Source organism: Somniosus microcephalus, chromosome 4, assembly GCF_052327205.1.
Source record: "Somniosus microcephalus isolate GS21.2 chromosome 4, FLI_Smic_1.0, whole genome shotgun sequence".
Lineage (NCBI taxonomy): Eukaryota > Metazoa > Chordata > Chondrichthyes > Squaliformes > Somniosidae > Somniosus > Somniosus microcephalus.
This window is the reverse complement of record NC_140990.1, coordinates 345320913-345339830: the sequence shown is the minus strand read 5'-3', so window position 1 is coordinate 345339830 and position 18918 is coordinate 345320913. Positions and strand designations below refer to the sequence as shown.

At 46.2% G+C, this 18918-nt stretch overlaps 1 protein-coding gene across 4 annotated transcripts in view; it reads right to left on the bottom strand.

The window, feature by feature from the left end:
- LOC147120740 (transmembrane protein 169-like) overlaps positions 1-18918 on the bottom strand; it is a 254784-nt gene that overhangs the window by 170530 nt on the left and 65336 nt on the right. For 3 of the 4 annotated variants that reach the window (XM_085986977.1, XM_085986978.1, XM_085986979.1), the window contains one exon: positions 7819-11864. The exons of the other annotated variant lie outside the window; for it this stretch is intronic. In XM_085986977.1, the coding sequence (XP_085843103.1) occupies positions 11242-11864 (623 nt within the window). In that variant the 3' untranslated portion in view covers positions 7819-11241. Of the gene's footprint in view, positions 1-7818; positions 11865-18918 lie in introns of those variants that run through there. 4 annotated transcript variants of the gene reach the window in all.

The window sequence follows — 18918 nt, the reverse complement described above, 5'->3', positions numbered from 1 at the left end:
ATTGCGAGGAGGAAAGCCTCAGGCTACAGGACGATATAAACGGGTTGGTCAGATGGGCGGAAAAGTGGCAAATGGAATTTAACCCTGAAAAGTGCGAGGTGATGCATTTTGGACGGACAAATAAGGCAAGGGAATACACAATGAGTGGTAGGACCCTAGGAAGTACAGAGGGTCAGAGGGACCTTGGTGTACATGTACATAGATCTCTGAAGGCAGCGGAACAGGTAGATAAGGTGGTTAAAAAGGCATATGGGATACTTGCCTTCATTAGCCGAGGCATAGAATATAAGAGCAGGGAGGTTATGATGGAGCTGTACAAAACGCTGGTGAGGCCACAGCTGGAGTACTGTGTGCAGTTCTGGTCGCCTCACTATAGGAAGGATGTGATTGCTTTGGAGAGGGTACAGAGAAGATTCACCAGGATGTTACCTGGGATGGAGCGCCTCAGCTATGAAGAAAGACTAAACAGGCTGGGGTTGTTTTCCTTGGAGCAAAGAAGGCTGAGGGGGGACCTGATTGAGGTGTACAAAATGATGAGGGGCATAGATAGGGTAGATAAAGAGGAACTTTTCCCCTTAGTAGGGGGGTCAATAACAAGGGGGCATAGATTCAGGGTAAGGGGCAGGAGATTTAGAGGGGATTTGAGGAGGAACTTTTTCACCCAGAGGGTGGTTGGAATCTGGAACTCACTGCCTGAAAGGGTGGTAGAGGCAGGAACCCTCACAACATTCAAGAAGCATTTGGATGAGCACTTGAAATGCCATTGCATACAAGGCTATGGACCAAATGCTGGAAAATGGGATTAGACAGGACAGGGATGGATGGGCAGCGCGGACATGATGGGCCTCTTTCTGTGCTGTAAAACTCTATGACTCTATGAGTGTAGATAGAGGCCATTTCGGCCCATCGAGCCTGCACCGACACATATCCCACCCGATCCCTATAACCCCTACACCAACACATATCCCACCCTATCCCCGTAACCCCACGTATTTAATCCCCCTAATACTAAGGGTCAATTTATCATAGCCAATCAACCTAACCCGCACATCTTTGGACTGTGGGAGGAAACCGGAGCACCCGGAAGAAACCCACGCAAACACAGGGAGAATGTGCAAACTCCACACAGTCACCCGAGGCCGGATTCGAACCCGGGTCCCTGGCGCTGTGAGGCAACAGTGCTAACCACTATGCCACCGTGTGAAGGACTGGGTTCACTGTCACCTTGAAATCCCCACAGATGCGGACATTCTTTGGTTCCCCAGGCGTATTACTCAACGACCTCTTCATTACAGGGATGATGGGTGTAGCCCACTCGCTCCAGTCTACTTTGGATAGTACTCCTGAATGTTCCAACCCTTCCAGCTCTGCTTCAACAGCTGGTCGGATCGCATAAGGCACCGGTCTGGCCTTAAAAAACTTTGGACTTGCATTTTCCTCTATTTTAATCGTTGCTGTTATGCCTTTTAGTGTTCCGAGTCCCTCCTGAACACTTCTTGTGCGTCAGTTAGCATTTTTGACAGTCGTCCAGGTGTGGCGTCGTCATCCTTTTTGGCCTCAACCTTCAGTGTCTGTATGGAATGCCAATCTAGTTGTATCTTCCGGATCCATTCACGTCCTAGTAGTGGTGGTCCTCCATCTGGCAATACATATAGGTCCATTTTAGGTATTTCCTGGCCTTTGTATATCACTTTCACCCTTATTTTTCCTTTGGGGTAGACTTTTTGCTCCATGTACGTCTTCAAGACAATCTCTGTAGCTTCCAAGGGTATATGTGAGAATAGCCGCTTGTAGTCCCTTTGGTTTATGACTGTTAGGGCTGATCCTGTGTCCAATTCTATTTTCACTTGGACTCCGTCTATCTTGAGTGTGACCCAGATAGTCTGGTGATCCTCCATTTTGGTTACCTTATGTAGTTTCAGACAAACCAGCTCCTTGCTTCCAGAGTCTGTATCACTTCCCTGTTCGTCTGAACTACTGTCCATCACCTTATGTACCTTTTTGTACTTCTCCTGTGGAGATTTCCTGCTGTTGGTTTTCTTCCCTGACCTGCAGACTCTTGCTATGTGTCCTGTCTTTCGACACTTTCTGCACACTTGGTCCTTGAACCAACAATCCTTCTGATCGTGTGTTGTTCTGCCGCAGCGATAACACTTCCCTGCTCCATATGACATTTCATTGGTGCCGTATTCTTGCGGTCTCCGTTGTATCTCTGCAGCGCCCCGTGCAGCTGCTTCGTGTGATACTGCCATGCTGAAAGCCTTGTCCAGCGTAAGATCCTTTTCTGATAGAAGCCATTTCTGGGTTCCTTCACTTTGAAGCCCACACAAACTTGTCCCTTAATGTATCTGATAGTCCCGCTCCAAACTGGCAGCGTTTCGATAACTTGCGCAGTTCCGTTAAGTACTCAGCATTACTTTCGTCTTTATGCTGGTTCCTTTTGTGGAACTTAAATCTTTCTGCTATCAGCAGCAGTGTGGGGTTTAAGTGGTCCTGTAGGATTTCTACTATGCTTTCGAAATTCTTCTCCACGGGCTTCTCTGGGGGTATCAGGTTTCACAGTAAGCCATAAGTTTTTGCACCCATGGAATTTAACAAAACCAGTGCTTTCCTAGCATCTGGCACTTCATTCGCCCTGCAGTACACCTCAATGCGTTCCACATGTTGCCCAATCTTTGACTTCATTGTCGAACGCCGTGATGCTGCCACTCTTCGCCATCCCTGGGTGTATTTTAGCTGTCTAAATGGCGTCTCCCGCGCTCTCCCTTCTTCTCCGCTGGAACAAAATGGCGTCTCCCGCGCTTTCCTTCCTTCCCGCGCTCGCCCTTCTTCTCCGCTGCGGCTTCTAAAAATGGCGTCTTCCGTGCTCTCCCTTCTTCTCCGTGGCTCAATAGCGTCTCCCGCGCTCTCCCTGCGGACGCGGTTCAGCCCTTGAGCCCTAGCTGTGCTCTGCACGTTCTCCTGTGCGCCTTTCCCATTGCCATCGCTCGGTCCTGAACCCGGCTGCTGCTTTACCCTCTCTCTCTCTCTCTGCTTGTTTTTCCTCGACGCCGCTCGGTTTTTTAACCCCCGGCCACACCCTGTGCGCTTCACCCTCTCTCTTACCCCGTCGACGCTGCTCGGCTTTTCTACGCCGTCGGTCGGCTCCCGCCACCGCTGTCCGGGAAGGGTGTGCGCTGCACCTGTTGCTGGATCGTCATGGCTGGGGAACCAAGCCCGGCTCTCAACAGCCACTCCTGCAATGTTTACTTGCTGCCGGATGACTGGGTGGTTGCTCGTGGTCGACACCCGTGCTTCTGGCCTCGACTTTCTTCCACCGTCCTCCCGGAGCGACTCGACGGGAAATGCAGAGTTGCAGGCAGATTTGAATCAACCTCGTCGCCACTGTTAGATCCGTGATTCTTTAAATAGGATGTTTCCCCAAGAACTACACGGAGGCTGTAACTTAACAATCAACAGGTGTTTACTGGAGTAGGGTAGTCTCAAGACTGGGGGTACAGAGGCAGGCTCAAGGCTTATATACAGGTGTGGTCACTGCCGGTACTACAGTATACAGGAGCTGTGAAAGTCGTTCTCTCTTAAAAGGTACATACACTACACCATGCGGGTACCCATAGCAACACCTTTGATTTGGAGGAAACGAGTGGAGTCAAAGGAGAAGTTGTTCAATGTGAGAACCAATGAGTTCAGCCAGGTGGAGGAGGGTAGTGGTGGATGGGGACTGGTCGGGCCTCTGTTCAAGGAAGAAGCGGAGCACCCTCAGGCCATCCGGGTGGGGGATGGAGGTGTAGAGGGATTGTACGTCCATGGTGAAAAGGAGGCGGTTGGGGCCAGGAAACTGGAAACTGTTAAAGTGGCGGAGGGCGTCCGAAGAGTCGCGGATGTAGGTGGGAAGAGACTGGACAAGGGGAGAAAAGAGAGTCGAGATAGGAAGAGATAAGTTCGGTGGGGCAAGAACAGGCTGAAACGATGGGTCTACCAGGGCAGTCCTGTCCGTGGATCTTGGGAAGGAGGTAGAAGCGGGCTGTGCGGGGTTGGGAAACTATGAGGTTGGTGGCCGCTATATCACTACTCTATAGTTCTTGCATCTTTTTCAAATTGCCTGCAAATTTGCTCCTCTATCTCCTTCCTGCTTTTTGGTGACCTATAGTTTACACCCAGCAGTGTAATAGCTCCTCTATTGTTCCTTATCTCTAAACAAATAGATTCGGCCTTTGAACCCTCAAGGACATCCCCCATTCTATTGCTGTAACAATATCTTTGATCAATACGGTCACTCCCTCCTTTTTTTCCTTCTCTATCTTTCCTGAATACTTTGTAGCCAGGAATATTAAGTTCCCAATCTGGCCCTTTTTTGAGCCAGGTCTCCCGTTTTGCCACTATATCATAGTCTAATGTGGTGACTTGTGCCTGCAGCTCACCATCCTTATTTACCAGGCTCCGCGCATTTACACAAATGCACTCAACCCATTTTAGCCTGCCCTGCAACACCCTCCCTCCCTCCAATTTCTGAATGACTCTTTATTCTAATGCTGTTTGTCTCTCCCAGTCCTCTGTGCATCTTGTAACTCTGCAGTTTTTCCTTCCTTGCCCAGGAGCACTGATACCAATTGGAGAGTTCCTATGGCTGCACTGACCGAGATAATCTCATTCAGTATGGAGCTGGTCTGGACAGCTTAGTTCCACACTTGGCTAGCACACAAATTTCAGGTGCAGAAACAGTGGCCCTGAAATTGGATGGGGTCTGTGACATCGTGCAGATGCTGGTGACACCTCAGATTTCATCCCATATTCAGAGGACAGGATCATTTACAAAACTGGAGTGGGTAAATGATGCCTGGAAAGCACTTTGGCTGCACCAACCCTGACCATCTGGGATACGGGGGAGGGACCTCGCCGCCTAACGGAGCAAGTTGAGGACATTCCAAAGGTAACTGACCCCCTATGCAATCAATAACCTGTATTGCTGGAGTCTTTGTAAATCACACAGCAGCTCTGAGCTGGCATGAGATCCACTGAGACCTTCTAATGGTGGAATGGACAGACCTTCCCTGGGAAAGCCAGGAACTGTCCAGACAAGGGGAAGGGCAGAATATCCAACCAAAGCCCCACCCCACCCAAACTGGACTTTAAACGGACATTACAAATGGGGCATCACATTCCTGACCCCCCCCCCCCAACAAAAAAACTCAGGCCCAGGATGTTTCTTCATGAATTGTTTTCAGTAAAATAGCAGGAAGGGGTTAAGATGAGCCTGGTCTTATTGCCAGCCCTGGAAGCAATGGTGTCATTGAAGGGAAGTCATGCTTTTAAAAGTGCAATGTTTAAAAAAAATAAAAAAAATAACAGGTTTGTTTTTAAACACACGTACTTCAAGGTTAAGTCAGGCCACAACCAGAACTGGAGTGTTCCTTTAAAGTTGTATCCATCAATACTTCCATTTAAACCTGCAAAATGCCCAAGGTGAATATTGGCGGTTGCAAGAATGAATTTTTTCTTCATCAAACAATGAAAATATCCACTCTATGTAGCACAGATAAGATGCAAGTGGAGTCCCAATACACTGCCAACAAAGTGCATCAACTCCAGCATCAAACGTGCTAGCACTTACATGTGCACTTTCTAACCTTCTATCGTACTCCCCGCTGCAATTAGGAATGTCAACCTTGTTATTACACTTTAAGAGCAGAGAAGCAGTTCAAGTCAACAAAGCCTGCAATGGGAGCAAGACATAGAACACAGGGGAAAGCAAGCAGAAGAGACTGAGGGATGGGGAGCACTGAGAAAATAGCCTGGGAAAAGGAAGAAACCATAGGAACAGGAGGAGGCCATTCAATGAGATCATGGCTCATCTGTGATCTAACTCGATATACCTGGCTTTGGCCCATATCCCTTAATACCTTTGGTTAACAGAAAGCTATCAATCTCTGATTTAAAATTAATTGATCTAGCATCAATTGCCGTTTGCAGAAGAGAGTTCCAAACTTCTATCACCCTTGGCATGTAGAAGTGTTTCCTAATTTCACTCCCGAAAGGTCTGGCTCTAATTTTTAGACTAAGCTTCCTAGTCCTAGAATCCCCAAGCAGCGGAAATAGTTTCTCTATCTACCCTATCTGTTCCCCTTAATATCCTGAAAACTTCGATCTGATCACCCCTTAACCTTCTAAATTCTAGGGAATACAACACTAATTTGTGTAATTTCTCTCGTAATGTAACCCTTGAAGTCCAGGTATCATTCTGGTAAACCTGCGCTGCACTCCCTCCAAGACCAATATATCCTTCCTAAGATGTGGTGCCCAGAACTGCTCACAGTACTCCAGGTGTGATCTAACCAGGGCTTTGTACAGCTGCAGAATAACTTCTACCCCCTTGTACTCTGGTCCTCTAGATATAAAGGCCAGCATCCCATTAGCCTTATTGATTATTTTCTGTACCTGTTCATGACATTTTAATGATCTGTGTACCCGGACCCCGAGTCTCTTTGGCCCTCCACTGTTTTAGCTTTTCACCATTTGGAAAATACCCTGTTCGATCCTTTTAACATCCAAAGTGGATGACCTCACATTTGCCTACATTGAAATCCATTTGCCAGTTTTGCCCATTCACTTAATCTGTCGATATCCCTCTGTAATTTTATGCTTCCATCTACACTGCCTACAATTCCATCCATCATTGTCTCATCGGCAAATTTGGATATATAACTTTCTATGGCATCATCTAAGTCGTTAATAAATATTGTGAATAGTTGAGGCCCCAACACAGATCCCTGCGGGACACCACTACTCACCACCTGCCAATTTGAGTACCTGCCCATTATCCCGACTGCCTGTCTCCTGCCGCTCAGCCAATTTCCTAACCAGGTCAATAATTTGCCCTCAATTCCGTGGGCTTCTACCTTGGATAACAGTTTATGTGGAACTTATCAAATGCCTTCTGGAAGTCCCTATAAATAACATCCATAGACATTCCCCTGTCCACTATTTTAGTCACCGCTTCAAAAAATTCAATCAGGTTTGTCAGGCATGACCTATCTTTCACAAATCTATGCTGGCTCTCTCTGATCAACTGAAAATTTTCAAGGTGTTCAGTCACCCTATCCTTAATTATAGATATGGTAAGACGAAGCAGCAAAAGGAAGGTGATCAGGAGTGATGAAATGGACTGGAAAAAGCAGGTAGAAAATTACTCCCTGTAGGACTATATATTGGCGTCTATATTAACTTGTATCGACAGATATTTATGGGGTGGTAACTCTCAAAACAGGGTTGGCAGCCTTAGCGCCCTGTTAACCCCACAACGCGACCTCCCGTTGTACACCCGCCTGTTTCAAACCAGGTTCTGGGACCCCAATTTCCATTTTAGGTTGGATATGGTCGGGACATGCACCGTTCGGACTCCAATCATTTTCACAGGTGATAAAAGAGGCCGCAACAAACTCCTCCTGGCCCCACAAGAATAATCTAGGCTGCTGCCACCCCAAAATCCTCCCCCCACCGTACCTTTCTGCCAGGCGGGGGCAGTTCGATATTGGTAGATCTCAATCCAGCTTCGAGTGCAAGTGACCCTAACTCCATTGTATTTTACTTGATATAATGTTCCTGTCCCAGTGCGGAGCAGCACCATTGGAGATTTTATATATTAAAAAGTTATCGTACTGCTACAATAGTTAACAGATGATTCTTAAATGATTGACAATAATGGATTTATTTATTGCTCAGATTGTGTGGTGATGTTCAATTGTTATGGCTTAAGGTATTTAAGATTGAACAAAGTTAATCTAAGTTAGAAGGCTATAAAATAATTGAAGAAAAGTTAAGTTGAAGCACAGATAAAGTTTACTTAATCAGGTACCAGCATGTGCAAAAAGACAAGAGCAGCAATAAATAGCTTTTTGCAGGCACACAAGTGCCAGGCAATGACTATCTCCAACAAGTGAGAGTCTAACCACCTCCCCTTGACATTCAATGGCATTACCATCGCCAAATCCCCCACTATCAACATCCTGGGGGGGTCACCATTAACCAGAAACTTAACTGGACCAGCCACACAAATACTGTGGCAAAAAGAGGTCAGAGGCTAGGTATTCTGCAGCGAATGTCTCACCTCCTGACTCCCCAAAGCCTTTCCACCATCTACAAGGCACAAGTCAGGAGTGTGATGGAATACTCTCCACTTGCCTAGATGAGTGCAGCTCCAACAACACAAGAAGCTCGACACCATCCAGGACAAAGCAGCCCACTTGATTGGCACCCCATCCACCACCTTAAACATTCACTCCCTCCACCACCGGCGTACCGTGGCTGCAGTGTGTACCATCTACAAGATGCACTGCAGCAACTCGCCAAGGCTTCTTCGGCAGCACCTCCCAAACTCGCGACCTCTTCCACCTAGAAGGACAAGGGCAGCAGGCGCATGGGAACACCACCACCTCCAAGTCACACACTATCCTGATCTAGAAGTATATCGCCGATCCTTCATCGTTGCTGGGTCAAAATCCTGGAACTCCCTCTCGAACAGCACGGTGGGAGTACCTTCACTACACGGACTGCAGCGGTTCAAGAAGGCAGCTCACCACCACCTTCTCAAGGGCAACTAGGGTTGGGCAATAAATGCTGGCCTTGCCAGCGACGCCCTGATCCCGTAAGCGAATAAAAAAAAAAAGTAGCAGTAAGAGTAGAGTACCTTAGCAAGAGGGCCTTGGAAAAAGAGGCAAGCTGTAGAGGTGAGGGAACAGTAGATGTGCAGAATTAACACTTTATCCACTCACTCTTGACACCTGAGGCAAAGAGAGTGTAGCACCACCAGAGGTGGGTGTAGAACAGTTGGAGATAATTTTTCCGATGGAAATGGTACTAAAGAAGTCAGTCAAACTTAAGGTGGACAAATCACCAAATCCTGATGGTTTACATTTGATGATCTAAGGGGAAGTTAGTGAAGGAATAGGGGGAAGTTAGTGAAGGAATAGGAATAGAAGGCAGGGGAGTGGGACTAGCTGAAGTGCTCTTGTAGAGCCGGCACGGGCTGAATGGCCTCCTCTGTGCTGTAACCGTTCTAGGATTCTAAGATGCTCAGACTACAATTCTCTAAACCTCTGTGGAAAGGAAAATTGTGCCAGAGGACTGCAGGGTAGCAATTCTGACTCCCTCTTCAAAAAAGGAAACACCATAACCCAGGAAATGGTATGTTTGTATAAAAATATTGAAATTTGCAAGTGACATAAAATTGAGGGGTATGGCAACTTTTGGCAACAACAGGAACAGATGGGCTAAGCAGGATGGAGATAGTTGGCAGATGCAGTTCGTAACACATTTTGGAAGTAAAAGGAAAGGAAATACACATGAAATGGAGAAGAGGAGCAGGGATTCCTTGGCATGCTGATATAAATGTGATAGTGAAGTGATGAACAGCTTCGAGCACGCCGTTATAAGAAGTATTTAAAATCACTGGGGAAAGGTACAGCATAGATCAACTAAGATGTTACTAGGGATGAGGCGTTACAATTCTGAATAAAAATAGTTGACAATTTATTGGAACTAGGGTAGGTTAAGGGCTGGCATGGCAGAGATTTTTAAGATTATGATTAGTTATGAGGTAAATATTGATCAACTGCTTCCATTAGTCAGGACAGTAACAATACGACACAAATTAAGATATTCACAAATGGGAGGTTAGAAAAAGATGCTTTATAGAGGGTAGTGAAATCGGGAATTCTCTGCTTCAACAATGGTTTGTGGCAGAGTCCAGTACTCCTTTTAAAGAGTCCAGTACATCTTTTAAAAGGAACAATTGCACGAATAAGAATACTAAATGATATGGGGAGCATGCGGGAGAGTGGGATTCAGCGAGATAGCTCATATGGAGAAAAACCACCAGCACAGACGCGATGTGCTTGTTTCGAAAATTCTATGATTCCTTGCAAGGTGTTAACTAGAAGTCAGCAAGAGACGACAGTTAATGAAGAAGGAAAAATTACTAAATATGATAATCCTGCAAACAAACTGGAGGTGGAACCACAGCATTGCAGGAGATAACCAATTGTTCGTATAGCAGTTTTGTGACACTCGAGAGGTTGTATTTGTGTACACTAGTGAGCACCAAGTGATATTTCACATAGGAGCCTACCCGATACCTTGGATCATAGGACATTTAACCATGCCAAATCTGATTTGCTTCAATCTTGGACATGGAATGTCATTCTGTTGCATTATCAGATGAAACCTAAGTAAAGCTTTGACAGTGTAAGGTTGAAGATTCTATAGAAATGCTATTAATTACCTTTACTCTATGATTTGTTATCCAGTGTTATGGATGTAAAGAAATGTCTTAACTACTACTATTTATATGGTGGCTTTAACGTAGAACGATGTCTCAAAATGCTTTTAGTGAAAGATTGAATGTTGTGTCAAGGCCTGGAGATCTCCTCAGAATGTTGAGTTAATGGTAAATCTTTAGCCCATTATTTACAGTAAATCGATACAGAATCGATGAGTAATTATGGGCCATGCCCATTTCCTTCAGTCAGTTGATTTATATTGATCAACCCTAAAGCAAAATGACATCACAGCAGACACATCTGAGATTTCCCTTCAATGCATCCTACAGCGTATATCAAATGCAAAGGTGTACGTGTTTAATCAGCAGCGCTGACACTCTGAAGCTCATTATTTATCAGTAGTGGAGTAAGCCCTATTCATTTTTTCCTCATTACTTAAGGCCTTAGTGTTTGTGAAGATAAGTTGTTCAATTAAAAAAAAATATTTAAATCAAATCTTTACAGGGAAAGTATCCAGATTATTATAATGGTCCAGGCCAGCACCTTCAGAAGTTAAAATAAATAAGCTCAATATCAAGTATTCACAATTTGACCCGAAACCATAATTTGTACCTGCCTGGGGCTCAGGCTCTGCACTAGAGAGGGTGTTGGAAGGAGAAGCACAGTTCAAACTCGGAGATCTGGCTTTAGAAACGAGGCAATACTGGGAATTGGCAAGAGGTATACAGGTTTCCGTGAATCGACTCGGTCGGGCCTTATATGGATACGCATATCAGTCTAAATAGCTCACATTTCTTGCTAAAACCAGACATTAATTACGTGCATCTTAACACTACAAATTCAAACAGCAATAACAAGGACAGACAGAAAGAAAATTCACTTGAACATTCTGCCTTTGTTTGTTCCTTCTCAAAGTCCTAGGCAACTTCTTGAGCCGGGTTCCTCCCCTCTGGATCAGCAGCACTCTCTAGACAGCGGAAGTCTGCTCTCCCGCCGGTGCTGCCTTCCCCGACAGGCTCCCTGAAATGTTGTCCGAGTCCAGCAGCTCTACGATGCTGTATGGGGAGCAATCCTCCAGACCAAGCTTCCCGGACAACCAGCCGCAGAAACCTTTCTCCAAGTCCCGCACTGCCTGCCACCACTCACCAAATGACCAGGAAATCTGTGTCACGGTTGTGTACACGCCGAGGGACACCGACACCGCCACGATTAGCACCGGGTAAAAAATAATTAGAAAGGGGCAAATTGTAATCTTATGCCAGAAGGTGCGCTCTTCATTGTAAACCAGGAAAATGTTATACCAGGTGATGGTCCCATAATAAAAGGACATGACAAAGGACAAGACAAAGACCACTGGAGCACACAGCAGGCTCCACAGGACAACATGAGGACCCCGATACAGCCCCACATCACACGCCTTCTTCTCGCCTTCTTCCTCGGGCTGTGGGGGCTCCTTGGACTTGGCTAGTTCCTGGAGCTCTTTCTCAGTCAGTGTTACGTGGATGTCCACCATCTGCCCCTTCTTCTTGCCCCGAGTGATTGTGCCAGTTAGCGTCACATATCTGCTGTCAGCAGGCACGCTCCACCCACCTACACCACAAACAAGATTTTACCGATCAGTAATAGAAAATAAATATTTTCTCCCCATTTCATTTTGAGGCTCAGGTGGTGATCACACACAAGTCAACATTATGTATAGTGTTCCTTCTTCAGTGACGTTACAAAGAGGGTCAAGAGCAGCAGCCACCAGTCCAGAATATATTTGTAGAGCAGACCTGCCCAGGCACACTCACCAGAAATAGCAACACCAGATCACTGCATGGCCATTCAGCCCATCAAGTTCAGTCATTTTATTAGCCTACTGCAGCTTTTTTTATTCCCAATTTTCTGCCCTCTCTCCAGGTCCCTTACCATCCTTGGTTCTGAAGTTACATCGCTCCCTTTAAACACCTCAATTGATTCTATACATGATCTCTGGGCAGGGTATCCCATGATTTCACATCATACGCACTGGTTTAGCTCAAATGTTATGTCCCCTTGTTCTAGATTATCCTACAAAAGGGAAAATGGTTTCCGTATCTACCTGATCACTTCCCTTCATTATTTCAAACACACAATCAAATCACCCCTCAGCCTCATCTGGAGGGAATACAGTCTAAGTTTACCCAGTTTCATCACAGGTTAGTCCCCCTCCTCCCACATACCACCCGGTGAGTTGTCACTAGACTTCATTCAATGTCAGTGTATCTTTCCTAAGTTTGGATGTTCAAAACTGAATAGACCAAATGAGATCTGACCAGAATATTCTATACCTCTTGCTTGAAGCCCTATATTCCATTAATCTTTTCAATTGCTTTTCACACAAATGCAAACTAGCTTCAATGATTTACATAAGTGGACCCTTAAACCTCTTTGTTCATCTACACCCCCAGTGCTTCCCAATTAGACTCTATTCCTCACTGCCAAGCTCACATCCAAAATGCTGCAAATACATGACACATCAGCATCTGAAAAGAGAAAGGATGGGTTAACGTTTCTGATGCAGACTGTATGTCAGAACTGGAAGATAAGCAAAGCTGGGGTGGGGTAAGAGAGGGAGAAAGCGAACAGGTACAGGACTCAGGTCCCAGAGAAGCAGTTAACAGGTTAAATGACTGAAAACAGTTTTTTCTGAAAAAACAAACTTGCATTTTCTCCAGCGCCTTTCACCACCTCAGGACGTCCCAAAGAGCTTCACAGCCAATGAGGTACTTTCGAAACATTGTCACTGTTGTAATATAGGGAAATGTGGCAGCCAATTTGTGCCTAGCAAGATTCCACAAACAGAAATGAGATAAATGATCAGATAATCTGTTTGAGTGATGCAGGTTGAAGGATTAGGATCGGTAACAAGAGGACACAGATTTCAGATAATTGGCAAAAAGAATGAGAGCTTTTTACAGCGAGTTGTTGTGATCTGGAACGCGCTGCCTGAAAGGGCGGTGGAAGCAGATTCAATAGTAACTTTCAAAAGGAAAAACTTGTAGGGTTATGGGGAAAGAGCAGGGGACTGGGACTAATTGGAGAGCTCTTTCAGAGAGCCGGCACAGGCACGAAGGGCTGAATGGCCTCTTACTGTGCTGTATTATATGATAAATGTTGGCCAGGGCACCAGGAAAACTCCCCTACACTTCTTTTACATCCACCCGAGGTGGCAGACAGGGCCTTGGGTTCAACATCTCATCCAAAAGGCATCCTCCACCTTCCATAGGGGGAGGGGCACTAGGATGAAGCATTCGAAAGGAGAAACAAGGTGCAGAGAGGACTGGGAGAGGCAAATAGCACTAGAGTAAAGAATAGTTCAGAAATAGGAGGATCAGACAGGGGCAAATGCGAGGAAGACAAAGATGGGCTTGGAGTTTACATGCGTAAATGCACGGAGCCTGGTGAATAAGGTTGGTGAGCTGCAGGCACAAGTCACCACATGGGACTATGATATAGTGGTAATAACAGAGACCTGGCTCAAACAAGGGGAGGATTGGGAACTTAATATTCCTGGCTACAAGATAGTCAGGAAAGATAGAGAAGGGGGGGGTGGGGGATTGATCAAAGATACTGTTCCAGCACTAGAAAGGGAGATGCATTTGAGGGTTCAAAGACAGAATCTATTTGGTTAGAATTAAGGAACAACAGAGGAGCTGTGACCCTGCTGGGTGTCTATTACAGGCCACCAAATAGTGGGAAGGAGATTGAGGAGCAAATTTGCAGGTAAATTACAGAAAGATGCAAGAACGTTAAAGTAGTGATAATGGGGGACTTCAATTATCCTAATATAAACTGAGATAATAGTGTAAAGTGAAAAGAAGGGGAGGAATTCCTGAAATGTGTACAGGAGAACTTCCTTGATCAGTGTGTTTCTAACCCAATGAGTAAACAAGCAAAAATAAAAAGCCCATGGGATTAAAGGGACAGCGGCAGCAAGGATACAAAACTGGCTAAGCGTCAGAAAGCAGAGAGTCGTGGTGAATGGCTATTTTTCAGACTGATGGAAGTATAGTGGTGTCCCCAGGGGTCGGTATGAGGACCGCTGCTCTTTTTGATATATTAATGACCTGGACTTGGGTATACAGGGCATAATTTCAAAGTTTGCAGATGACACAAAACTCAAATGTAGTAAACAATGAAGAGGATAGTAACAGACTTCAGGAGGGCAGCGACAGACTGGTGAAATGGGCAGACACATGGCAGGTGGAATTTAACACCGAGAAATGTGAAGTGATTCATTTTGGTAGGAGAGGCAATATAAACTAAATGGTACAATTTTAAAGGGGGTGCAGGAACAAAGAGACCTGGGGGTGTACTTACACAAATCTTTGAAAGTGGCAGGACAAATCGAGAAGGCTGTTAAAAAGGCATACGGAATCCTTGGCTTTATTAATAGATAGAGGAAGAGAGTACAAAAGCAAGGAAGTTATTCTAAACCTTTATAAAACAATGGTTGGGCCCCAGCTAGAGAATTGTGTCCAAATCTGGGCTCCACTCTTTAGGAAGGATGTCGAGGCCTTGGAGAGGGTGCAGAGATTTACTAGAATGGTAACAAGGATGAGGACCTTCAGTTACGTGGATAGACTGGAGAAGCTGGGATTGTTCTCCTTAGAGCAGAGAAGCTTAAGGGAAGATTTGATTGAGCTGTTCAAAATCATGAGGGTTTTGATAGAGTAAATAAGGAGAAACTGTTTCCAGTGACAGGAGGGTCGGAAACCAGAGAACACAGATTGAAGGTATTTGGCAAAAGAACCAGAACCGACATGAGGAATAAAAAAAACTGATGGTGCAAGTTATGTTTTGAATATATCTATTAGATCTGTCCTTGGTCTTTATTTAAGTTAATTTTCTGTGGCTTTTTTCATAACTATCACCTGATTCTGGGATCATTCCAGTGAATCTTCACTGTACTATTCCCATTTCTTTAAGGGTTAATTACCCTTTAAGAAACATAACCAATTAGTTTGGAAAGATAAACATTACTGACACGATTAGTCAGAAACAAGCTATTTGGACCAACTAGTCTGTGTTGATGCGTATACTCCACACGAGCAATGTTCCCTCTGAGCTGCGTGGCCACGCAGCCCGGCCCGGCTTTCCAAGTGTGAAATCTCGTACATGCCAATACTGTGAATGGGCCGCGCAGCCCGTTAAAGGGACCACACACCCAAAAAAACAATTAGGGGGAACATTGCACACGAGTCTCCTCCCATTCCATCTACTTCATCTCAGCCTTTCAGCATATCTTTCTATTCTCTTTTCTGTCATGTACTCGTGTAGTTTCCTTTTGAAAGCATCTAAGCTATTTGCCTCAACCTCTTCCTATGGCAGAGAGTTCCACATTCTAACCACTCGAGTAAAGAAATTTCTCCTTATTTCTCTATTGGATTTATTCGTGACTATCTTGTATTTATGGATTCTCCTACAAGTGAAAACATTCTCTCCACATCTACCCTGTCCAACCCAGTCATAAATTTAAAAACCTCTATCAGGTTACCTCAAACTCTTCTCTTTTCTAAAGAAAAAAGCCCCAACCTGTTCCATTTTTCCCAATAGCTGTAATCTCTCAATTCTGGTACCATCCTTGTAAATATTTTTGCACTTTCTCCAGTGCTTCTATGTCCTTTTTATAGTATTGAGACAAGAACTAGTGCACTGTGCTCCAAGTGCAGCCTGACCAGGTTCATAAGAACATAAGAAATAGGAGCAGCAGTAGGCCTTACTGCCCCTCGAGCCTGCTCCGCCATTCAATAAGATCATGGCTGAAACTTTATATCATCCCGCCCGATCCCCATATCCCTTGATTCCCTTAGTGCCCAAAAATCTATCGCTCACAGTCTTGAATATACTCAACGACTGAGCCTCCACAGCCCTCTGGGGGAGAGAATTCCAAAGATTCACAACACTGCTAGTGAAGAAATTTCTCCTGATCTCAGCCCTAAATCACCTTAAAAAAGGTAATAGGGCAGTGACGAAGGTGACATCGGGAAAAAATAGAAAAAAGTGAAAGCTAAAGGCGTTATATCTGAATGCGCGAAGCATTCACAACAAAATAGATGAATTAACAGCAGAGATAGAAATAAATGGGATCGATTGAAAAGCCATTACTGAGAAATGGTTCCAGGGTGACCAAGGTTGGGAACTAAATATTCCAGGATACTTCACCTTTAGAAGAGACAGGCAGTATGGAAAAGTGTGTGGGGGTGGGAGTAGCCCTGATGATAAAGGATGGGATAGAGACTGTAGAGAGAAAGGATCTTAGCTCTGAAAATCAAGATGTAGAATCAGTTTGGGGGGAGCTAAGAAACAAGGGGCAGAAAACACTGGTGGGAGTAGTTTATAGGCCCTCTAACTTGTAGTGTCAGACAGAGTATAACTCAGGAATTAGAGGCGTATGTAACAAGGGTAATAGAGTAACTGTGGGGCACTTTAATTTTCATATAGACTGGGCAAACCAAACTGGCAGTAATAGCGCATTCAAGATAGTTTTCTAGATCAGCAGCTCGAGGAACCAACTGGGGAACCGGCTATTTTAGAAACATAGAAGATAGGAGTAGGCCATTCGGCCCCTCGAGCCCGCTCCGCAATTTAATGAGATCATGGCTGATCATCCAAATTCAGTACCCTGTCCCTGCCTTCTCCCCATATCCCTTTAGCCTTAAGAAATATATTTTAACTAATTTGGCAGAGGGATGGGCACCAGGATGTAGCATTAGAAAGCAGAAACAAAGTGCACAAAGGATTGGGAGAGACAGATAGCACTAGAGTAAGAAATAGTACAGTATTAGGTCGGGTCAGACTAAGAGAATACAAGGTGGTCTAAGGCAGGTTTACAGTGCATGTGTGTGAATGAACGAAGTGTGGTAAATAAGGTTGGTGAGCTGCAGGTGCAAACAGTCACATGCTACAGTCACATAGACATAGAAGATAGGAGCAGGAGTAGGCCATTCGGCCCCTCGAGCCTGCTCCGCCATTCAATGAGATCATGGCTAATTATCCAAATTCAGTACCCTGCCCTGTCCCTGCCTTCTCCCCATATCCCTTGATCCCTTTAGCCTTAAGAAATATATCTAACTCCTTCTTGAATATATTTAAAGAATTGGCCTCCACTGCCTTCTGTGGTAGAGAATTCCACAGGTTCAGCACTCTCTGGGTGAAGAAATTCCTCCTCATCTCTGTCCTAAATGGCTTACCCCTTATCCTTAGACTGTGACCCCTGGTTCTGGACTCCCCGGCCATCGGGAACATCCTTCCTGACACCAATCTATATATATAAATCGGTACTTCTGTCATTCTCTCTGTCTCTCTGTCTGTCATCGCGTGTGCGTTGCGGGTATGCACTCGAAAGTTACAGGGCGTACCTATGCGCGCGTTACCTCCAAAGAAAGCTTACGCTTCCGAGACGGTTTTAAGCGTATTTACGTTTCGGCCGGGCTAAAATTGCACCCGCGGTATCCCAAAAACCTTCAACATTCCGCTCATTAGCATCTCATTATCCGCTCATTAGCGACAGAATGACCTCGAGCTCGACCAATCGTACGCCGGGTTGCTGGCGTGTGCCACCGGGCCAATCGGTGCGCGTGGCCGGGCTTTATCGTTCTGAACCGAGGTGAGTCGCCGCCATCTTGATTCCAAACTTTTCCTTTCTTTTTCCCGCTTTCTGCATCTTAAAAAAAAAACGTTGCTTTTAAAACACATATTGTTTTTAAAAAAAATGATTTAGAAAGTAATTAACTTATCTAATCTCATTAATTTTCCTACCTTTCCCCGTTTTTCCAGGTAGGCCTAGAAGCCTCGGCGTCTCCTCCGCACCCACGCCCGAGCTAGGCACCTCCCGGCCCCACTCGAAGGCTGGAGGGCCGAGCCTCAGCCCAGCGCCGCTAGGGTGCGCGCGCAGCAGGAGCTGAGACGTCTCTCTCTGCCGGGGCTTGCTGAGCATCCAGCATTACCCTGGCAACGGGCGCAATCGGCGGTCTTCACCTCGGGGGGGTCGCGACCCTCGGGGGGGGGCGCCCGCCGCCCTCGCTCCCCTCCGCCCCCCCTCCCTCCCTTCCCCTCCCCGCCCTCCCTTCCCCCCCGCCCTCCCCCCTCCCTGCCCTCCCCCCCCCTCCTCCTCCCCCCTCCTCCCTTCCCCTCCCCTCCCCCCCTTCCCCTCCCTCTCTTCCCCGCCCTCCTCCTCCCCCGCCCTCCCTTCCCCTCCCCTCTCTCCCCTCCCCTCCCCCCCGCCCTCCCTTCCCCTCCCTCCCTTCCCCTCCCCTTCCCCTCCCTCCCTTCCCCTCCCCTCCCTCTCTTCCCCCACCCCTCCCTCTCTTCCCCCCCTCCCCTCCCCCCTCCCTCTCTTCCCCCACCCCTCCCTCTCTTCCCCCCAGTCGCTCTCTCTCTTCCCCCCCAGTCGCTCTCTCTCTTCCCCCCCAGTCGCTCTCTCTCTTCCCCCCCAGTCGCTCTCTCTTCCCCCCAGTCGCTCTCTCTCTTCCCCCCAGTCGCTCTCTCTCTTCCAACAACAACATGCCCTCGAAAAAGCCTCGGCACCGCCGGGCACTTCAGCTAGTGATACTATAAAAGGGCAAACAGTCACATGGGAATATTATGTCGTGGCGATAATGGAGACCTGGCTAAATAA